The 16,578-nt window shown below is 44.8% G+C and overlaps 1 protein-coding gene across 4 annotated transcripts in view; it reads left to right on the top strand.

Annotated features, from left to right (window-relative positions):
* Positions 1-11,369, top strand: part of CDC42EP2 (CDC42 effector protein 2) — a 43,049-nt gene extending 31,680 nt beyond the window's left edge. For 3 of the 4 annotated variants that reach the window (XM_033956935.1, XM_033956934.1, XM_033956936.1), the window contains exon 2: positions 8,429-11,369. In XM_033956935.1, coding sequence (XP_033812826.1) covers positions 8,813-9,559 — 747 coding nt within the window. In that variant the 5' untranslated portion in view covers positions 8,429-8,812 and the 3' untranslated portion in view covers positions 9,560-11,369. Of the gene's footprint in view, positions 1-5,966; positions 5,987-8,428 lie in introns of those variants that run through there. The other variant, XM_033956937.1, reaches the window with a different exon arrangement.
* Positions 11,370-16,578: the final 5,209 nt, after the last annotated feature.

The raw sequence follows: 16,578 nt of genomic DNA, 5'->3' as shown, positions 1-16,578 counted from the left end.
TTCTCTGTAAAAAAAAAAAAAAAAAAAAAAGAGACCACAGTTGCTACATTATGCCATGCTTTTGCTGCAAACTGGCTTCAACCGGCCCTAACAACTAGCTTGTGAGTATGTCTGGCTTTTACGGTTGTTTGAACTTCAGGTTCTGTTTGGGAGTCTTAGTACTGTGGGTTCGGTCATCGTACATTTAAGGCATGGATATTTTATTGTGGCTAAGTTTTATTACTAGAAATCCTTGGAGGGAGCCAGGACTTCCCGCCCTTTGCATGCACGCGCTTGGTTTCCTTGTTGGTTACAGCGCGGCAGTAGCGGTGCGATTTCTTGCTCGCACTTGTTCTCATTGTTGGGTTTCAGTGCAGCAGTAGTCCTGTTTATTCTGAGGCTCTCTTTCATCGGTGTTTGTCACGGCCATGTGCAGCTGATTGTGCAGGTGCCGGTTTATAGCAGCATGAGATGGGACATGTTTTTTCCGGCGCTGTGGGCCGTTCTTCTGGTTATTCCCTGAGTCTGATTTTATTTCTATGCAAGCCGCGGCAGGGTAAATTTTGCGGGGCTTGAATCCAACTATGTTTCTAGGTGCGTTGATGCAGCGGCCACGTGTCAGTGAGAATCTGGCGTGCGCTTGGGTCTCCGGCAATGGCGGGAGAGCTGCAGCATTCTGGTAGTTTGTTTCCAGCTGACTTGGGTCAGGGTATGCCGGGGCTTCTCTCCTTTCCGGTTCAGACAAGTTGCATGTGTGTCACCAGCTTTGGGACAAGCTTGGGCAGCTTTATATGTCTATGTCTGTGTTCCTGCTGTACTCCCTTGAAGGAAGCTGCTTGTTTAATCGGACTCTGGGGTTAGCACTCAAGGGGTTTACCAGAGAGACTCTGCCCTGTGCTAGGTCACCCAGTCTCGGTTTTTCTCCGGACTGGGGCGACATACGGCAACTCACGGCACGGTGAGATCAGCAGTAAGATAGTGCCCTGTATTTTACACAGGTATCTCATTGTCTCTCTTGGGGTCCCTGCAGATTGAGCCTTTGTCTGTTGGTAACTGTCCTTATTTGGGCCTCTGTGCTGAGCTGCATGTGTCTAGTAGTGGCACAGGATATATATGCCTAAAGGTAGTACAAACAGTTTCCAAGTTCGGGCTGTCTCTATGGGCATAATGACACTGCGCATCTTCCTGCGGCCAGGACTCTCTTTCTTTATTTCTGAGGGGGCCTGGACTTCAGATTTCCATGCTTATCACGCTGGTTTCTCCTGTCACCATTTTCTCATGGCACATGCTAGACGGGCCCCCCGACCAGACAGGAAGGGCTGTACAGCTCCTTTTAACCAGGAGCCAGTTACCTATTCTATCAAACCCGCAGAGGATCACGCGCTATGTGGCTGTTAGCCTCATCCCTGAAGCTCTCATTAGCGACGTGAGCTTTGTCTGATACCTGTAAGGATGCTGTTGTTTTCCATGGGGCGGTAGATGCAGCATCTTGATGAGTGTAGTATGTATTCACTTTAAAGGACATACGTATTTCGCTCATGTTGCATGGGGTTAGTATTGTTTTCATGGTTCCAGTATATTCCTCTTTACATTGTGAAACTTGAATTTTCCTAGGAGAATCTTCTTGCAGATCCTACAGTTCTCATCCTGCCATTCCCTGACCTTCTGCACTTCATTCTGAGGGGATCTTGACTTCTTTCAATGACTCTTCAGGCTTTCTCATGAGGGAGAAGACGCTATAATGTCAGGTCAGGGGGCTGTGAAGATTTTTCAGATGCTTGCATCTTTGCATCCTCCTCAGGTTTCCAGTTTGTTCTTGGAGTCTCTATGTTTTGTGTTTCCCTTTTCAGTGTTACTGGTCCTCAGGACAGTTCTTGTAGTTCTTCGGGAACTAAGGGACGTTGTTCCACTTACTGCTTGGTGCCCGAAACGGGGGGCATTGGGCAGGCTGGATCCCATTCTTCTGAATTAGTTTCTCGGGGTTACACATTTCTGCAGACAACATGGTAGTATATTTACATTTTCTCTATGGACTCCGAATCGGCACTTGGTTTGCCTGCCTCCCTTGGAGCAGCGCTTTCGGTTTTGGCACATGCCAAAGCCTACCCAAGGCTTCACGAACGTTTTAGGTGATGTGGGCGGTGGTACTGTTTTGGCGCTACCAGGCGATTCATCTAATTTCTTCTTGACTGCCTGCTTGATTCGGACGACTTCCAGTCGGGCCATTTGACTGACACGAAAAGGGTGGTATCTTTTCCTCAGTTCTTTACACGTGCATCTTCGAATTTGCACAGCGCTCTTTTCTCCTGTACTATTTATAGGTATATCGGGGTAATGTTTTTATTCATATAGGAGAGACATGTGTTTCTTTCCGGAGACTCGGGCGTGAGGTCTCGATCTCAGATTGGTATTCTTCTTTGCTTACCATGACCAAGAATATGGGATTCTGTACAGTTTCTGTGATCCATATTGCTGACTCCACTGGGAACTTCGGCTTGCTTTCCCCTTCTTACGCTACAGCAGTCGCTTTTGTTCCGGTGGTTCCCGGTATCTCAGGGCTCCAATTATTTGGTATGCTCCTCCTGCATCGCTCTGTATGATTTGGTGGCTCAGCGCGATTTCTCTTTTCAAGGCATGCCTCGGTCTTTGCTGGACTAGCTCATGACCACCGACCATCCCGGGCTGTCGGGTTGGGGAGCTCGGTGGCTTCCATCCTCAGCTCCAGGAGTCTGGTCTTCAGAGGCGACTCAGTACTTGTTCATTCTTCTACTCTTGAGTAGGGTCAGGCTACCTTTCTGGAGCTTTAGATCATTCTTCCGGATTGCCGCTGAGGGTCCTTTTGGTCAGTATTATGATGGCGGTATTTCTCTACAGCTTGGGCAGTAGGTGTTGTACTCAGTTGGCAGGTGAAGTTGGTCTGCTTCAATGGGTGAACTCTCATCTTCGTCTTCTGTTGGCAGATCCTATTATGGATCAGGATAAGAGTTTGGATAGACTTTTTCTCTGCGGAATCTGAGCATGGCCCATTTCTTATATGTTACAGTGTACAGCGCTGTGTACGCTCTGGAAAGTGTGCATGTTAGTAATAGTGTAATCTTCTGCATCCTGGATATTGAGATTTGTGGCTCAGGCGTTCTAGCTCTTTTTATGGATGTGAGATCTCCTTGACCTAGACCTCATGGCCTCGTCTCTCAATTCTAAGCTTCCTAGCTTCTTCGGCGGGCCCAGGAAGTGGGAGTTAGAGGGGGTAGCTGCATGGCTCCTTTCTCGCCTCTGCCTTCTTTTTTTTTCAGTGTTTTCCGCTGGCTGATGATGGCTTGGATTTGCCATGTCGAGCTCGCTTTCCGGGCACAGTATTTGTAGAATCTCTGGATTGGCAGCGCCATCCTTACTATGTGGATTTGATGAGTCTTTCGACAGCCGGACTAAGAAGTTTCCTGGTATCTCCGGCTTTGCTCGCCTAGGGTCCGATCAACATGGATATTTGTACTACTTTAGTATTACGACCTAGTTTTTTGAAAAATCTTGGTTGACGTGTAAGGGTTATGCGAAGCAGGTTGTTTCTTCTCTTATCCAGGTGCTACGGACGTCTTCTCCTGTGGCTTCTGCTTCCTTTTGGAGGTTTTTCCTTTCTTGGGTGCTTCTTAACGTTTGAAACACTCCAGAGTTCCTTTTTGGCACAAGTGTATTGCCGAGGGCTTCTAGTGCCATTCTTGGCTTGTTACAAGGGCTAGGTATATTGCTCTTCGCTTACTTCTCAGCTTCATGTAGTTCAGTTCAGAGTGCGGTATATTCATGCGCCTCTTAGAAAGCCCGGTTTGGAGTACAATCTTCACGTACTTCTTCTCAGTTTACCGAAGGCTTCATTTCATCCTTGTCTTTTGGGACTCTAAAGGGCTGTGCCGTTGAACATGGGGTTTCTTGTGGCCATGGCTTCAGCTCTGCAGTTTTCTATGTTGCGGGCCTTGTTTAACAGGGATTCCTATTTCTGATTTCTGAAATATGGGGTATCAGTTCGGATGGTACCACTATTTCTTTCTAGGGGGGTGTCATCCTTTCTTTTATGTCATGCTCGCTTTTCCTTCCTTCTTCCTGGGAGGAGAAATTGGGAGCAGTGTTTTTATTCACTGCATTTTTTGATACGTACGTAGCGTTCTCCGCGAGCTCGGTTTCTAACGACTTTTAGTTGTTTATATCTCCTTTTTGTATTCTTCAAGGGACGCCTCAAACGTATGGCGGCGTCCGAAGCCTCCATCGCTCAATGGGTCCAGGAGGACATTCTTTATGCTTGCTTGCTGGCAGGGAAGCGGTTGGCGAAAGAACTTTATGACCATTCCGCCGGAGCGATGGCTACTTCTTGGGCTCGGCCCAGAGGTTTTTTCTTTGAAGGAGATTTGTCTCGCGGCTAATTGGTCTTCCGAGAGTGCTTTCTCTCCGCATTTCTGCTTGGATGTGGGGGCGCATGTGGTAGGGGCGTTTTGTGCTTCGGTTGTTGCGGAGGCGGCGTTTGCTTCCCACCCAGATTGAGGATTGCTTTGCTACATCCCATTGGATTCATCTGCTGCTGTTGCTAGGGAAGGAAAAATTATGTTAGAACTTACCTGTTCATTTTCTTTCCCTTAGACGCAGCAGATGAATCCAGAGCCCCACCCTTTCTGGATATTGTCTCTCGGTTTTTTTTTCTTTTGCAGCTTTCGCAGTTTGTTATTATGGCAGGTTGTTTTCTGTATTATTGCATTTTGAGATTTGTTATGGGAAAGAAGTTTTTTTACATGCTATGCCTATTGATGGTTACGGATGCTTGGGCAAGGAGCTATACTAGATAAACAGGAGGAGTGCCAGCCAATAGGACCACCTGTTAATCAGTTTCTCTATCTCCGCCTGCTGGTAGATGTGAGCTATCCCATTGGTCTCTGGATTCATCTGCTGCGCCTAAGGGAAAGAAAATTAACAGGTAAGAACATAATTTTTCCTTTTTTCCTCTGTGTGATTCATTTTTATTATAGTTTCAGGTTGTCTTCACTGTTTTGATTTTATATAAAACTAGTGTTTAAGCCCGTTACATTAACGGGTGCTAGAATATATGTCTGTCTGTCTGTCTGTCTTTCTTTCTGTGTCTCTCCCTGCTCCTGTCTAACTTTCTTTCTTTTTATCTCTCTCCCTCCCGCTGTCTGTCTTTCTTTCTGTCTGTCTGTCTATCTCTCTCTGCCCCCCTGTCTGTCTGTCTTTCTTTCTTTCTGTCTCTCTCCCTCCCACTGTCTATCTTTCTTTCTTTCTGTCTCTCTCCCTCCCACTGTCTATCTTTCTTTCTTTTTATCTTTCTCCCTCCCGCTGTCTGTCTTTCTTTCTGTCTGTCTGTCTCTCTCTGGCCCCCTGTCTGTCTGTCTTTCTTTCTGTCTCTCTCCCTGCCCGCTGTCTTTCTGTGTGTCTGTCTTTCGTTCTCGTGCGCTGCCTGCCTGCCTTTCTCTCTCTCTCCATGGCCCCCTTCTGTCTCCCCCCAAAGCAAACCAAGATTTCTCCCTGGCCCCCTTTCCTCTCCCCCCTTCCCTGTGCAGCAGCAGCATTGCCCCCCACTTCCCTGTGCAGCAGCAGCATTGGCCCCCACTTCCCTGTGCAGCAGCATTACCCCCCACTTCCCTGTGCAGCAGCAGCATTCCCCCTTCCCTGTACACCCACTCCTTCCCTGCTCCCCCTGTCCTGTAGTAGCCCTTTTCCCTTCCTTTTCCTTCCCCCGTCTAGCAGCACCCCTTCCCTGCTCCCCCTGTCCTTTAGTAGGCCAGCCATCAGTAGCGTTTCTCATCCCCACTCTCTCCTCCCGGGTCTCACACAGCCGTTGGCAGGAAGCAATGTCAGCAATGGGTAAATTTGGCGCTGCAGGCTCCTCTTATGCACCACAAATCAAACCGCCAGAGACTCCACCGCCGCACACGCGCCGCACATAGAACACGGCCACGGAAGCAGAAATCACGGCGGCAGGGATCATGCTGTTTCAACTACGCATGCGCGGGTAAGGATTTTATTATATTAGTTAGGTTTTTCCCAACAAAAATGTTTCTACCTGTTGGGTGGTTCTAGTTTCATCTTTTGTGGTAGACATAGATTAACCAGGGAATTTCAAGTTTTATAACACACAGCTGCTTACCTTTGACAGTTGTTTTCTGAAGTTGTCCTAGTTAAAGATGTCATAATAGCGGACAGAAGCCGCAGTTGTTCTGCAGAGGAACTGAATCACATAGTCCATGAATAGCTTGTTATCTGTTCATACAACTATAGAAAAATTAGTCTTTCTGATGTCAGCTGTGTTATAACATGATGTACATTGCAACTGACGAACCGTCACCATTGCTTTTTGATAGCTGAACATTAAAAATGTGCTGTTTTGAGGGCTCAGTTTTTGGTACGAGTCGGAGGAATGTTGTGCTAATTCTTCTACAGAATGAGTTTCAGGTTTCTCTTCAAGCATAAGAACCAAGGCCTGGAAAAATAAAATCTTTGTTTAGCTGGTCTGTTGGAGGCATCGGCCTCTTGCTCTGAATAGCTACTTTAGAGAGATGTGGGAATATTTTGGGGGAAACGAAAATTCTGTGGAGATGATGATGCAGGCTTTATTTGAAAATATACAAACTCATAATCCACATAAAATATATCTAGGACCCAAACCATTGGGAACTGTGGACCCAACATGGTCCGTGTTTCGACAATGCTGTCTTCCTCAGGGGTCCCTAAAAGTCCTGATATAAAAACACGTGAATTAAAAACTGAAAACAATACTGAGTCGTAACTCTACACGGATGAGAATTCCTCAAAAGCGGGAAGAACATTTTTAGGGCCCCCAACTGTAAGCCAAGTAAGGAATGTTGCGCTCTGCCTTTTTTTTTTCTTCTATAATGCAACATATTATCACAAGGTGAGCCCTCATCCTTGCAAGAACAATGCACAGTAGGTACAGAATTCAGTGAGGAATGATAGCACTCTGATCACCACCTTCTCAGCTGGCTTGTATTCTCTCCTGCCTCCCATTTCTGAGCTGAAAAACTCAATTTTAGCCCCTCATCTTCAAAGCCACTAAAATATTGAATGGTGTTACTAAAATATTTAATAACATGTCTTCTTGCTTATAGTGATTACCGTAAGGCACTCAGACCTCGGCGGTGCTGCTGTGTGTATTTTGTTTTAACATACAGTCTGATACCGTGTTTCCCCGAAAATAAGACAGTGTCTTTTATATTAATTTTGGGCCCATAAAACGCATTAGGGCTTATTTTCTGGGGATGTCTTTTTTTTTTTTCATGTACAACAATCATCTCTCCCTTCCTCTCCTCCACCCCAATTCTTCCTCTTTTCTTTCTCCCCCCCCCCTCCTTGTTCAGCATCTTTCTAGCCCTCCCTCTCATCCCCTTGTGCAGCAGAATCCCACTGATCCTCCCACCGTGAGACCTCTGCTCCAAGGCCTCCAAAAACAGCAGCGACAGCATCTGTTTTTGAAGGACTCAGAGCGGAGGTATGTCAGGTCTCACTGGGGTGGGGGATCGATGAATTGACGAGTCCGATTTTTTGTGCGAATCGAGCAGAACTAGTGTCAGGGATGGAGTCTGGGAGTGTCGGGGACATCTGGAGGGAGGGAGTTGATCTTAACTAGGGCTTATTTTTGGGGTATGGCTTATATTAGGAGCATCTTTAAAAATCATGCTTATTTTCAGGATAGGTCTTATTTTCGGGGAAACAGGGTAGCACCAAAATTGTCATCAGTCTCAAAATATCCAAAAGTGCTTTTAAATATACAGTACTTTCACTTTAATATTTTAAATACTCATCTTATTTACAACGCGTAAATATTTAAAATATTAAAGTGAAACTAAAGTGAAAGTATATTTAAAAGCACTTTTGAATATTTTGAGATCGTTGACAATTTTGGTGCTATCAGTCTGGTTGTTAAAACAAAATACACACAGCAGCACCGCCAAAATCTGCGAGTGGTTGCCTTAAGATATTCTGATGCGAAGATTATATCTGCTATTATCTTAAGAAAGCTATTTGAGAAGGTTATTGCCTAGAACAGGGGTAGGGAACTCCGATCCTCGAGAGCCGTATTCCAGTTGGGTTTTCAGGATTTCCCCAATGAATATGCATGAGATCTATTTGCATGCACTGCTTTCAATGCATATTCATTGGGGAAATCTTGAAAACCCGACTGGAATACGGCTCTCGAGGACCGGAGTTCCCTACCCCTGGCCTAGAATATATGTGTGGTAGTGATTACAGCATCTGATTATCATAGACGGTCCAAGATAATGCGCTCTTATTCACATACTGGTATCTATTTAAAAGAAACAAAATTTTTAAATGCGATTGGAATTGGGAAACCTGGCATTTAAACAGCACTTGTTTGTGGGATATTTCTGCTAAAGCTCCTAAAGAGTTTGCTAATTATGTCTTGTGTTCTTTTTAGACTAAGTGGCATACTGCAAGGAACAGCTGGCAGAGACGGTCAGCACCACCTTTGCGACAATTGCTAGAATGAGAAGCAGCTTCACGCCTCCAGCAGCCTTTGTTTCTGCTTTGGTTGTGGCTCGTACTGCTCCAGGGATCTTGCGCAAGTTGTTTTCAACTTTTCTTCCTCAAGCTCCCGAGTAAAGGGCAGAGCTGTCTGGACTCTGAAAGCTGCAACTGATTTCTGCAAAGCATAAATAACCACTTGAAGGACTTATAACTCTCTTTATTTTGCAGTCTTCTCCAAATATTACGTTTTCCTAGCATTTGGGTTGATTTTAATTCTGCAGTACAATCTTGTTTTTATTTTTGGTGCATGGTCGACAGAATTTGATTTGCAGATATGTCCACCAAAGTACCAATCTATCTGAAACGGGGCAGCAGAAAGGGTAAGAGAGAAAAATTGAGGGATATCCTATCATCTGATATGATCAGCCCTCCTCTGGGTGACTTCAGGCACACAATTCATATTGGCAGCAGAGGGGAAGGTGACATGTTTGGAGATGTGTCCTTCTTGAAAGGAAAGTTCCACCTGTTACCCAGGACTAAAGCGAGTCTGAACTCTCAAGGAGGCAGCCAATATGAGACACCATTTGAATTCTCAAGGACTGCGACTGTCTGCGGCCATGATCAGATACTATCGGAGAAATTTTCTCCCTTGTTGAAGAATGCCATTTCGCTACCCGTCATCGGTGGCCCACAGGCGCTTATGCTGCCCTCAACCCAGGCACCCCCAAAACCTCCCAGGCTGCATTTGGAAGGCGAGGTGCCATTGCCTCTGTCAGGACAGTCAGGGGCCATGACTGAGCATAAAAAGCTGGATAAAGCTGTTTTGTCCACCGACCACAGGATTTCTGGGCAAGAAGAACAAAGCACCAACGTGGATGGGCAGCAGACATCCAGCTCACAGAATGGCTTTGCTGCTGAGGAAAACACTAATGAACCGTTCCTCTCCCATGCTGGCTCCCTGCTGTCCCTGCATGTGGATTTGGGGCCATCTATCTTAGATGACGTCCTTTGGATAATGGATAAAGGTGAAGATGGTACCAGAAGAAAAGATATGCTGCTTACAACGGACTTAGGAACATGAGGCTTGCAGAAGGTTTAAAACCTATTTTGTAGACTGAAATAGTGAGCAATAATGCCCAACATAGAGTCTCAGGTCCTGAGTGCTTTCTATCCACCGTTATAAATGATGATAGTAAAGCAGCTATGTATATTAGTTGGAAATGTATCCATCTGTCCTAAAGTTTGAGAATAGTCCTAAAGTTTGAGAATAGATGTTCTTATTTGATCCTGGGATATTAAACAGGGTTGGGCCTGAATTGGAGGGGAAGCCTCTGGGAAACATTGAAAGTGTTACTGGTACCTCAGTAGGGAGCATGGTCTGCTTTCTGAAATAGTGATCTAACAGGGTATTATGGAGTACGCCTCGCTCTGAGCCAGCGTTTCACTGTGGTGTTAAGGGTCACTCTTCCCTCGGAGCCAGTACTGACTCAAACACCATACTGGGACCTTGGGCCAGTATTGTCGTAAAGGAGAAGGCATCCCCATGTCCCATTACAATGTTAGAGAACACACTTTCCTCTGGGTCGGTGCTGATCCTGCGTCCCAGCATAGTGTTAAGCAGGTGCTCTGAATCTATTCTGACCCAGTGTCCCAGTAAAGTGTTAGGGAATGTACTGAGCCAGTGTCCCGACGCAGTCCCCTCTGAGCCAGTACTGACTTGATGTCCCAGCATACTGCTAGGGGAAGCTATGCTGGTGAGAATGCCAAGCGTTAGATCCTGGCTGCTCTGTGAATAGTAAAGATCCCAGGGCTGTTTACACAAGCATAAATGTATTAATTATTCTGTCACAGTTGAATTTCAACCCAGGCAGCACCATCCCACATTTGCTGGAATCCCCTTTCAAAGAGAAGTCAGTTTGGTTTGGAAAAATCTTATCCTGGTCTGCTGTCCTTATCCCTTGCAGCCATGTACTTGGTGTAAAAGCCCTGAAAATGAAGCCATACTTATTAAGCCAAAAGCTATGTCTGCTGTGAAAAGGTGATTTAAAGCCAGTCAGACAGACTGACTGGTTTTTTTCTAATATCTTTATTTCTGAGACTGAACATTTTGTAAATCCACCCCTTGAGGTTACTGGATCACATAGTGCATGTTCATTTGGGGGTTGGAAGGCAAGGAAACTAGTTAAAACAACTGCTTTAACCACAAAGTACTTCTATCCCTGTTCAATGAACTTGATGATGTTTTTAGAGATTTAATGAAAAGAAAATCGAGCCAAAATAAGGACTGTTTGTAGTGGATTTTGTTTACATTGGGACTTTGGGAGAGTTTGTGCTAGCTGGGTATATAAACACGTTATTACAGCATGGATCTCTTGGCCATCTGCATGGCTGTGTTTTTGTAATTTCTCACTGGGGTTGGGATGCAGGGAGTCAGTCAATCTTGGAAGTTAAACTGCTTGGATTTATGGCTTAAATAGGAACAACCAATTAATATGAAAACTTTTGCAATCCTCTTAGTTTTTGTAAACCTCACATTTTTGACATTGGAAAGAAACTTTATTAATGTAAGTAAGCAAACACACAGCATATTATATATGTGCAGTGCTTCTCAACCCAGTCCTCGGGACACATTCAGCCAGTCAGATTTTCAGGATATCCTGATTGGGTATGCCTGAGAGAGCTCTGTACACACTGCTGCCTTGTTATGCAAATCTGTTTCATGCATAGTAATTACATGGATATCCTGAAAACTGATTAGCCTGGTGTGTCGGAAGGATTGAGTTGAGAATCACTGTGCTAGTGTACTCACATACTTGCATGTTTTTGTTTTTGCTAAAACCCCATTAATGATTGATGAGAATCTTAATAAATCCCTTTTTGCTTCTCTTTTACCAATGAAAGATCTGTACTTAAAAGGTTGTTTTGAATCGCAGGTCATGAGGAAAGGAAAGACTAATGTCTCTCTCCTCTGAGGAGGAAAGTTGCTGAGGAGAAATGGATTCCGTTCAGGAGATGTGTGTATCTGCTTTATGATTCCCCATCTCAGATCTGCCTTGGTTTACTGGTTTGCAAGTCATTTTGTTACTGTTAACTGAAATGTGATACTGGATAAGAAAACATACTTTGGATTAGAATGTGAAGTTTGTACAATAAATGATCACTAGAGGAAGATTACATAGAAGCATAATAGACCAATGAAGGCAAATAAAGACCATATGACCTATCTCGTCTACCTAACCATGCCATCTATTATCTCTTCCTTTCCTTAGAGACCCAATCTACTTATCCCAAGCTTTCTTGAATTCAGATACATTTTTTTGTATTTACCAACTCCATCTCTACCAGGAAGCCATTCCACACATTCACCACCCTTCCCATGAAAAAGTATTTTCGGAGGTTACTTCTTAGGATGAAGGTGAAAGGGGATAGACTATGTTACCTTGTTCCAGAGTTTCCTTTCAATTGAAATGGTCTCGCCTCATGTGCATTTATTCCACATCTATCATATCTCTTCTCTCCTGTCTTTCCTCCAAAGTATACATATTGAGATTTTTAAGTCTCTCCCCCCACACTTAATAACAAAGACCACTGACCATTTTAGTAGCCATCCTCTGGACCAACTCCATTCTGTTTATAACTTTGTGAATGTGCAGTCACCAGAATGTGCATCGATACCTTCTTTTTCCTACTGACCATTCCTCTCCTTAGGCACCCAAATATCCTTCTAGCTTTCACTGTCACCTCTTCAACACTTTTGGCCACCTTAAGATCATCACATACTATCACACCCAAGTCCCATTCCTCTTTTGTGCACAGATGTTCTTCACCCACTAAACTGTATCATTCTCTTGGGCCAAAGGCATGACCTTGCATTTCTTGGCATTAAATTTTAGCTCCCAAATTCCAGACCATTCTTCAAGCTTTGCTAGGCCCTTTCTCATGTTATCCAGATCATCAGGGGTGTCTACCCTATTTTAGATATTGGTATCATCCACAAAGAAGCACATTTTACCAGACAGCCCTTTAGCAATATTGCTTACAAAAATGTTAAAAAACAACAACCCAAAAACAACCCCAGGCACAAGAACTGAAGTTTGTGGCACACCACTGATAACACCCCTTTCCTCAGAGCGATCTCCATTTACCACTAACCTCTGTTGCCTTTCACTTAACCAGTTCCCAACCCAGTCCTTCACTTTGAAGCCCATACCACTGCCAAGCAATGCTCCTCCCCCTCCGACACCCCCCACCCCGTAACTTCCCCTTGTTTACAATGACTGGCTGGAGGGATGCTTACTCCAACCGGCCAACAGACCTATTTCTTCAAAATGGTGGGCAGTCCCTCCCTGGTGCATCCTGGGATGTGCCAGAGAGGGGCCCAAGGCTCCGACTGGCTCAGGTAGTTTAAAGCCTTAATCAGAGCCTAAGGCCCCTCCCTGGTGCATCCAAGGATACACTGGGGAGGGGAAGGCCCATCATTTTGAAGAGGGGGACCTGCTGGCTGAAGGGAGTAGGCATCCCTCTGGCCAGCGATCGTAACCAAGGTAAGGGGGAGGGGGGTCATCAGAGTCATGGGGTGGTGTTGCTTGGCAGGAGGGAATGGGAGTCTCTCCTGCTGCCGGGGTGTGTGTGTCAGTGGGGCATTGCTTGGCAGCAGGAGAGACTCCCATTCCCTCCTGCCAAGCAACACCACCCCATGACTCTGATGACCCCCCCTTACCTTGGTTGGCTGGCCAGAGGGATGCCTACTCCCAATATTTCCACAGTGAGTTGATAAACCAAAAGAAACAGTGGAAAATATAGGAACAATCCACATGTGTTTTATTGGGGTGCAGACTTTGCAGCACAATCCATTCTTCTGGGTTTATATTGATCCCTCAACATCCACATTTATTCCTATGATCTAATAGCAAACATTTGGACCCTGAGGAAGACATGTTCGTCGAAACACGGACATTGTTGGATCCCCTTTATCTTATACATATGTGGATTTTTTCCTATATTTTTAATATAGTCTAAATAAAAGCCTGCATCAAGAACATCTTTTCCACAGTTTCTTTTGCTATAGCTGGTTAATGGGACATTTTCATTTATAAAGAGGAGGAATCTACTTTTGTGCTGATCAAGTGTTAAATTACTATGAAAGTAAAATCTGTTGACATAATCGGTGTGACTCAGAGTAGTGTATGTATCTTTGGGGGAAGGGGGTTATACATTTTTGGTATAACCTGCACTCATTTAAAATCCCCATACACCCTACACTGAGAGACAAAAACACAAGCATCTGCCAGCATCATGGCTGCTCATTGGTCAGCTGTAACTGGAATGGGAGAGCCCAGAGGCAGGACTCTGGACATGGTCGGAGCTGTGCCCCCAGGCAATGCCAAAGGTTAAGGCCTTGCCTTAGACAGTGATACTGTTCTGATCCACAGTAGTGTTGCCCTTTGCTCCACTGCACACTGTGCACACCTCTGGCCACAGGACTCCACACTACATTCCAGCATTCTTCATACTCCAGCAGCTATTTCTCTTTTCTAAGTATATACCATTGGAAGTACAAAGGTATTGCAGACTATGCAAAATACCTTTTATATAGGTGCTGATTTCCAGAGGAGTGGGTCATACCAGTGTGCAGGGTTTACAAGCAAAAATAAGATACTAGTGGAACTAGGGTTACCAGATTTCCTCTTTAAAAAAAGAGGACGTCACTCTGTCCTGTTCTGCCCCTACCGTCGTATCTCTTTCATTGAGCTCCGGCCCACGTCTAGAGAGCCTCTGCATATTTGCAGAGGCCCTCCAGACACGGCCCTGAGCTTGGGGCCTTCCAAAACCCAGACAAACTGCCAACAAATATCTTCCTACTTGGGTCATGACACCAATAACGCTTCACGATAATGTACCAGAACACCTGGCCTTGGTCATATGTGCAGAATACAGATAAACCCTATGCAAATACAGAAACATAAACTAAAAGTCCTAATATACACAAAAGAAATCCTAAGATGCCAGATTCTGCATGCAGTACAACAACAGAGAACCAGAAATACATTTCTTCCTGAACAGTGCAAAATATAGACAGCAGATGCAAATTCTAGTCTAAACTGACAAATTTCAATCACTAAATTGAAAATAAAATCACATTTCCTACTTTTGTTGTTTGGTGATTTTTTTTTTTCATCTTTTCCCAGTCTCTGGTTGCACTTCCTTCTGTTTGTGCTCTTAACTCTGTTTCCAAAGCCTTCTTATCCATTTGCTGTTTTCTCTCCTTCACTTTCTGCCCTACATCCATCTTTGATCCAAACAGACCGGGAATTTTAAATTATAGTCAACTTGAGGGGGCAATACTTTCAAAATAGAACAAAACACAAAAAGACCCCCCCTCTCATCAATGCTGAGCAAGTTTCTCAAATAATATCATCATATAACATTTAAAGGCTTTTAAATATTTAAATGTGCTCATAAGCTCTTATTTGCTGAAGAGCTTATGAGCACATTTAAATATTTAAAAGCCTTTAAATGTTATATGATGATATTTGAGAAACTTGCCCAGTATTGATGAAAGGGGGAATCTTTTTGTGTTTTGTTCTACATCCATCTTTGGCATTAACTTTTAATATTCAGCTTTTTTCCATTTTTCTACTTCCTCTTCAGATCTATCTACTTTTCCATGTCTTCCCTTCCCATCTATCCATGTGCACTATCTCCTTCTTCTCTCTGCCCTTCCCCACCATCCATGTGTGCCATCTCCTCCCTTTTTCTTCTCCTCTATTCCCATCTATCCATAAACAGCATTTCTTCCCTCTCTTCTCGTCCCCATCCCTCCTTCCCATCCCTGTGCATCATGTCCTCCCTCTCTCCCCTTCCCCTCCATCCTTAAGTACCATCTCCTCCTTCTCTTTCCCTCTCCTACGGTTTGACATCTGTCTTTCCCTGTTCCTCATCCTCTCCTTCCCACAGTCTGACATCTCTGTCTTTCCCTCTCCCCCAGCCTTAGTCTGGAATCTCTCCCTTCTCTTTTCTTTCACTGGTCTGACATCTCTCCTTCCCTTCCCCCCTCCAGTGATCTGACATCTTTATCTGCCCCTTCCATTCCCTTCCCCTGGAGGTCTGGTATTTTTCCTTTCATTTTCTCCCCATCCCCACAGTCCAGCATCTCTCTTACCTTCCCCAAGCTATCCCCATCCACCCAGGATCCAGCGCTTGCTCACCCGGCACTGCTGTAACGGCCTTCGGCAGCATGACTGAAATAAACACGCTACCTTCAACCAGTGGCGTTCCAAGGGGGCGGGGTGGTCCGCCCCAGGTGCAAGCCCTGAGGGGGTGCTCCCGGCCTTGAAGTCATTGGCATCTGTTCCCCCCCCCCCCCCCCGAAGTCCAATTCTTCCGTCTGGCGTCTAGATTCCCCCCCACGGCCTCCCCGCACCATTTACCGTAGAGAAGCAGCCTGCAGCAAGATTGCGATGCCAGCGATCTTTGCGCTGATTAGGTGCTGTTTCCTCCGCTGTGGTCCCACATAGAACTTCACGTTCCTGTGGTATATAAACTGTTATTATTATTATTATATGGTGGATTTATGAGGAGATTCACATTTCCTGCACAGCTAAGTCCGTGTGAAGTTACCTTGTGCTGTATTTGACATCTAGCAAGGTCTCTGTTTGGAAGGAAAGATCTAAGCTTAAAAATTAAGTGGCCAGAAGTTATGGTAAAAGCAGATAGCGTAGCTGGTTTTAAGAAAGATTTGGACAAATTCCTGGAGGAAAAGTCCATAGTCTGTTATTAAGACATGGGGGAAGCGTCTGCTTGCCCTGGATCGGTAGCATAAAATGTTGCTACTCTTTGGGTTTTGACCAGATACTAGTGACCTGGATTGGCTACCATGAGAATGGGTTACTGGGCATGATGGACCATTGGTCTGACCCAGTTAGGCTATTCTTATGTTATGTTCTCATCTGTAGGGGCTTTTGTTTTCACTTTTTATTTTAATGTATTTTTTTCTGGGAACTTATCAGTGTTTTTTATAATGGGAACAAAAATGGAAGACAATTAATGTGTGTGGAATGGGGGGGGGTAACTAATTACTTCAGCTAAATAATTCAATCC

Source organism: Geotrypetes seraphini, chromosome 8 (assembly GCF_902459505.1).
Source record: "Geotrypetes seraphini chromosome 8, aGeoSer1.1, whole genome shotgun sequence".
Classification (NCBI taxonomy): domain Eukaryota; kingdom Metazoa; phylum Chordata; class Amphibia; order Gymnophiona; family Dermophiidae; genus Geotrypetes; species Geotrypetes seraphini.
The sequence above is the reverse complement of the archived record's forward strand: the minus strand, read 5'-3'. Positions and strand labels throughout refer to the sequence as shown.